The 6,034-nt window shown below is 43.6% G+C and overlaps 1 protein-coding gene across 1 annotated transcript; it reads left to right on the top strand.

Annotated features, from left to right (window-relative positions):
• The first annotated feature begins 839 nt into the window (after positions 1 to 839).
• On the top strand, positions 840 to 3,766 carry tpgs1 (tubulin polyglutamylase complex subunit 1). The gene is made up of 2 exons (XM_034858697.1): positions 840 to 1,419; positions 2,507 to 3,766. The coding sequence occupies exons 1-2, from the start codon at positions 1,073 to 1,075 to the stop codon at positions 3,180 to 3,182; spliced, it is 1,023 nt and encodes a 340-aa protein (XP_034714588.1). The 5' UTR covers positions 840 to 1,072; the 3' UTR covers positions 3,183 to 3,766.
• Positions 3,767 to 6,034: the final 2,268 nt, after the last annotated feature.

The raw sequence follows: 6,034 nt of genomic DNA, 5'->3' as shown, positions 1-6,034 counted from the left end.
ATCGCATTCTGGCCCAAGACCGTGGCAGCAGAGATACGCAGTCGAATGCAGGACGGGTCCCAGAGACCCGAAGGCCGACGCCGCGTGGGTAGAAAACTACAACCGCATTCTGCCCCGGGTCCCAGAGACCCGACAGCATTCTGCCCCGGGTCCCAGAGACCCGACAGCATTCTGCCCCGGGTCCCAGAGACCCGACAGCATTCTGCCCCGGGTCCCAGAGAGCCGACAGCCGAGGCAGCGACTGCAGAGCTACAGTCGAATGCTCTCGCCATGCTGATATAAGCAGTTATTTGCAGCAATGTCCCAGTGAAGTGTGAAAACAATATAGAATTTACAATTAAAAAGTCTTGGAAAGCGTGTAAAATGTTTAATTTTGTAGTCTTGTTGTTGTGAGTGCAGGTCGTGGATTGTGACCCCTCCTCTGTAGATCCTGCCGTTAGATGGCAGAAACGGCTGCGTCGCTGATGCAGGTTTCATCAGATGCAGCTAAGTTAATATGGAACAACGCAAGCATAACATTCAGAAAATGAGCAAACTATATGTATCCTATGGCAAAATGGTTACTTTAACAGTTTTTTAACGTTTTTCAATTTATTGCAACAAATGTGGTCACGAATTTACCCGTGACTCCATCTGGAAAATTATTCGCGATATCGTAATTTTGACCCTCTGGTTTTACCGTTGGACACAGCTTCGTATGAGACGGGACCGCATTAGACGGGACGGACGAAATGGGACGCTCCAGGCTGCAGCCACACCCGTCTCGCCCTATCCGGGTTCAGATTCTCTCCGCACGCCCCTGCACCGACTACTTGACGCCTGACGCACGCAAGTCCTTCAGACAGCGTCCCTAGCAACCAGACCAACTGAGCGGGGTGATTTTGTAGACCGCAGACACGTCTTTTGTTTAGGGGCTCTCAGCTGTTGTAAATCGTCGTATAGTTTTGCAATTACTTCCTACGACATACTTAGTACAATCAACGTCAACTGATCTAACTGGTCCGTTTCCTGTCTTTCGACCGTCATTAAATCACTTCCGCTGCCGCTGCTGCGACACGGGACGTCATCAGCTATGGCGGACAAGGAAAAGCGCCGGTCCGGTGCCACCCCTCCAGGGGTGCCTGAGGGCAAAGCCACCAAATCGGACAGCGACAGGGAGTTTCTGTCGCAGGCAGGGGTGGGAGAACTGCTCCGCGGGGGCATCCTCAAGATGGTAGAGGCCAGATCGGACGACCCCATCGGGTTCCTAGCCGACCACTTCTGCAACCTCGCCTCCGTGACAGAGACCGGCTCAGCTGGATGCGGCGATGGGGATCCGTTGAACAACGGGCATCTGAGCGCAGGTGCGCAGGAGCAGCAGGAGCAGCAGCATCTCAACCGGGCGCTGTGGCACCTGAGGCTGGCGCACCACTCCCAGAGGTGTGGGCACATTTCAGAGATTTAGGGTCCTAAACCAGACCTATTGAACCCAATATAAGTCTAATGGAACCTTTGTGTGTCCACCACCGTGCCAACCTAGACATCTAAATCAATCACCTATTCGTAATTTTGCTTGGCACCTCTGGACGTCTGGTAGACTGATTTATTAAGCAGTCAGTTTTAAGCCCTTTTTCTCTCTTGTTAGTGTCACTGTGAAAACTATAGTGTAACTTCAGGTTTGATCGAGGTGATAATTACTAGGTATGGGTATTAGAGTAACTTACAATACCATATCACAGTATGCAGGCATATGTTGACCACAATGATTATGGTGCATCAATACTCAGGCAATTCTATGTATGGCGATTCTAATATGCTGTATAATCTTTTATAGACAATGGCTCTGATAACAAACTGCTACATAGGCCTATAGGGTTTATAAATATTAACTAATGACGTATTAGTAGATGATAAAGGATTTGGTAATGCTTCAAATAACAATTATAAGTCATTTATAGGAACTGGTTGCCCGGTTGTGGCTGCAGGGTGTTCACTCTCATTCAGAAAACAGTTTGTTTTTTTATGTCTTTAATTCATCACGAAGACATACCCCCGATGGGTAGTTTTTCCTCTGATTTTTTTTTAAGAACCCTTAACAGAAAGTGATAAACTCTTGACCTTTTATTAATGATTATTAATTCTAATTTAATTAGTGAATCAGCCAGAGAGTTTTTTTCTTCTATAAAGCATGCGTGAACAATTCCTTACAGATTAGTAAAGGCATTAGTTACACCTCCAACACTTTATAAAAGACATCACGTTAGAGCGTTGCACCATGATTGGTATTTCAAATCCTGTATGAATAATGTGTAAATTAAAGGCTCAGTTTACCCAAATTACAAAGGAAACTATTTTCTGAAATACCTCTGGATATGTCTAGCCATGCCAGCACTGGTATTATTTACCCAGATTGAGATATTTGTATCTGAGATTTAAATTGTCCATTAATCAACAACAAGCTTTAACTTCTAACTGCTACAGAGAAACCAATGATTAACTTTCTTTTATTAACTTATTTTAAACCCAGATCTGCCTTCAGCAACAACGTGTGCGTGGCCTACGACCTTTTGAACCTCACTGGGCCCGGTAGGCGTCCTGCAGAGGTTTCTGAAGGCCATGATGGACCCACCACCGACAGCCCGACAGAAGGAGGAAGAGTAGGAGGAGGAGGAAGAGGAGGAGGAGTGAGAGGAGGCCTCTACACACAGACTCTGCAGTGCCTGTGCAGTGAGGGTGGAGTCCCCGCCTCCACCTCCGCCCCGCTCCTCCGACGCCTCCATTGCCAAGACCATGAGGCAGTCCCTTATGATGTCTTCCGTCACGGTGTCCTCACATGTGCAGTTTTCTCAGACTACATCCGGCAGGCTCAGAGGCTGTATGCTGAAGTGTGCTGCCCGGATGAAGGGCCTGCCTCGCGGGCACTGTGCATGGCTGTGCTGGGGACCTTAAAGGAAGCCTTGGAGACTTCCCAAGGCTGTGAGACAACATCCTGTGTTAATGCTAATACTAAAGCTACTTCCTGTCCGGAGGCTAACGTAAAGGCTATACGCTACCTGGAGGCCAGTGCCAAGATCTCTCCCTACAAGTTAGGTCAGGCCATGGCGGGGGCACAGACACGGGGCCCAGGTGGTAATATGGACGCAAAGGAGTTTGAGAATGCAGCGGCAGAGCTCTTTATCACTCGAGTGAAAGTTGTGTCCTAGGTTTCTTGTCTGTTCTCTCATAATTTATGAATGTACAACAATCTAAAGTATATCCTAGAGTAAATAATGACCTTCTGTGTACCTCCTCTAATCTCAAACCTACACTCACAGATATTATCATCTCAAGTAGACACTAAATCCTATAATTCCATTGTTTGGAAGATAACATATTGTAAAACATATTGTTTGTTGTCTTTTTTTAGAAAATCAGCAAGCAGCTACTGTGCTGTGTGAAGGACAAGGATTTCCTTTCCTAGACCAAATGGTTTCCTTGAGACCAGTATTGATCCGGACAGTTTCCATTATTGCTCAGATTGGAAAGTAAAAATCTGTACTGTTCTACGCCTTATCCAATCCAATACAACAACCCTGTTATAAATCCAACTTTTTCGAGCTCTGTGTCCTCTTGGAGGATGTAGTTTGTGATGCTGTTGTATTGCATTATATTTAAGTGTTTCTATTGTTTTGTTAACCATTTATTAGAAACCGTTATCCAGTTTGACCGAAGCCAATTACATACGCTATCCTCATGAAGGCATTGTAGCAGAAGAAATTTTGGGGAATAAACCTGGTATGTTCATTTATTTAGTAGAACTTCTGATCGCTAGTGTGCCATTAAAGATAATGCAAATAAAGTGCTCATGTGACACATTACCAAACACTGACAAATCGAAGCAAAGTAAGAAGTTTACAGAAAGAATTGAAGGTGCGTGAAAAAAAGATGAGAGTAGTGAGAAATTTAAAATAAAAAGCGTTTAGTTCCCTTCTCCTTACCTTACCGGGGCAGAGCCAGACGTTGGAGACCTTTGGCGCACACAGGCGGGAAGGAAGATAAATACTAGGCAGTCAAGATCTGAAATAAGACAAAAAGGTAAATTACAAAGTAAAACAGGAAATGGAAAACTAAACAGAAAACATGAAACAAACTCAAAACAAAAACTTGACAGCGATGAGACATGACAAAACCTAGGTGGGGTCGTTGGGCAAGCTCCATTTACGGCAGCCACGCACTATTTTTCATGCCATTTCATAATAGAATGCCTAAAAATCTGTATATCATTTGGGAAAAACAAGATAGTTGCCAAGGAAGAGAATCCTCCCGTTGGAGCTGCATCTTATTTTTTTTATCCAATTGTTCTCCAACTGTCTTCATCATTCTGAAACACATGTTGAGTCTTACTCATTTTGACTCCTGCCACCTTGAAAGAACATTACTAATCCTGAAACAAATTTTTCACAAAATTTAATGGCAATGTTTCCACAGTAATAGAACTTTAGCTCCACTGATTTGGCGGTCCAGTCAGAGTGACTGAGGGGAGAATGGCCCTAAAATATTTGGGACTTTTAGGAAAACCTTGAGGACTTGAGTCCCAGAAGCCAACAATAAGGGCCAAACCATTTACATGTGTATTTCAGAGTAATGGTCAATGGAGCTACTTATCAGTGGTAAGTGACATATTTGACACATTTTAATGAAACCACTTCTCGGTTGCAGCCACTAGAATGCAGCTGCAGCAACCTGCATCACTCAGGTTCATTGTGGGTGCAGGTAAAGGTGGGAGAGGTGTGGGGGATGAAAACATAAAATAAATAAACGGAGAGACAGAATGGAGTGGAGTTCCCCCGTTCTGACTGATAGGAATGAATCTGCCGTGAAAAATAAGTAAAGGGAGAGATGATGAGAACACTTTTTGTATGTTCATAGCTCCAATAATTTGTCTGCAGAAGTAAAGAGGCAGCGAGAGAAAGAACAAAATCTGAAAACACGAAGCCTTTATGTAAAAAATAAATTATTGATGAGGGACAAAGTGCCTGTTTCAGCATGGGAGAACTAAGAAAGGCCTTAGATAAAAGAGACTTCACCTGGTAAAGATGAGATATGCTGGCATGATAAAACGAAGGGCATCTTACTGTTTGACGTCTGAGAAATGATGTTGCTTTATAACAAGGTGTGGGAGGAGGGGAGAATGCCAGGGAGCAGTGAAAAGAGGTGAATCAAAGTGCAAGAAAGGTATACTATGGCTGTTGTGTTTAGAACATTTAGAAAAATTAGATAAGAGCTATCAAGTTGTTGAAAATGGGTTCAACTTTATTTTCAAATTTTTGTTAGGTGATATTTTTGTAAATATTTTAATGGGTGGGGGGGAGATCACTGTTATGCTGATGATGGGCTTTTGTGGAAGAGAGAGAGAAATGAGAAATACATGGTTAAGAAATGTGCTAGTGGAAAAAACTAAAGCTGTGTTCTTCACAAGAAAGAACATCAGGGAAATGGAGACTTCATGGAAATAACTTGGACAGAGATGAGAGCTTTCGGTAGTGTATTTCCATCCAAGATTGGCGTGGAGAGAGCATATTAGACATATTTAAGTCATGAGGTGTCTTAGCAAGTGGCCACAACAGTGGGATAAGGAAAAAATGAAGACATCTACACTCAATCGATGTAATAATAAAAAAAATAGTAGTTATCGGCCTAATAGGTTACTAATATGGGAATAAAACGCAAAGAGCAAGGCATGGCACAGCAACCTCAACAGTACACTTTTCATTGTAACATCCAAGCGGGTGTGATTTGGGCCAGGAGGCTGAACACCTGGGTCTATTGTGTCATACAGAAAATGTATAGCTATTCTACAAAGGAAAGGCAAGAAAGGAGGAAACCATAACAGGAAATAGGGAGAGTAGAGCACAGTTCTAAAAGGTGGCTACATAAGAGTTAAGGAGGAGACAGTGGTCAAGGAGGGAAAGTGTTACAGCATATTTTGTTTTCTTTTGACTGGAAAGCAGGGCGGAATATGTGTAGGAGTAAAACCTGAGGGAGGCAGTAATGCAACATTGTTGATGTCGACGGC

Source organism: Etheostoma cragini, chromosome 20 (assembly GCF_013103735.1).
Source record: "Etheostoma cragini isolate CJK2018 chromosome 20, CSU_Ecrag_1.0, whole genome shotgun sequence".
NCBI lineage: Eukaryota > Metazoa > Chordata > Actinopteri > Perciformes > Percidae > Etheostoma > Etheostoma cragini.
The sequence above is the reverse complement of the archived record's forward strand: the minus strand, read 5'-3'. Positions and strand labels throughout refer to the sequence as shown.

Bases quoted from the DNA above. Each gene is read 5' to 3' on its own strand.
- tpgs1 (XM_034858697.1), top strand. From the start codon at position 1,073: ATGGCGGACAAGGAAAAGCGCCGGTCCGGTGCCACCCCTCCAGGGGTG. The intron at 1,420-2,506 runs GTGTGGGCACAT...TTTTAAACCCAG, and splicing joins CTGGCGCACCACTCCCAGAG to ATCTGCCTTCAGCAACAACG.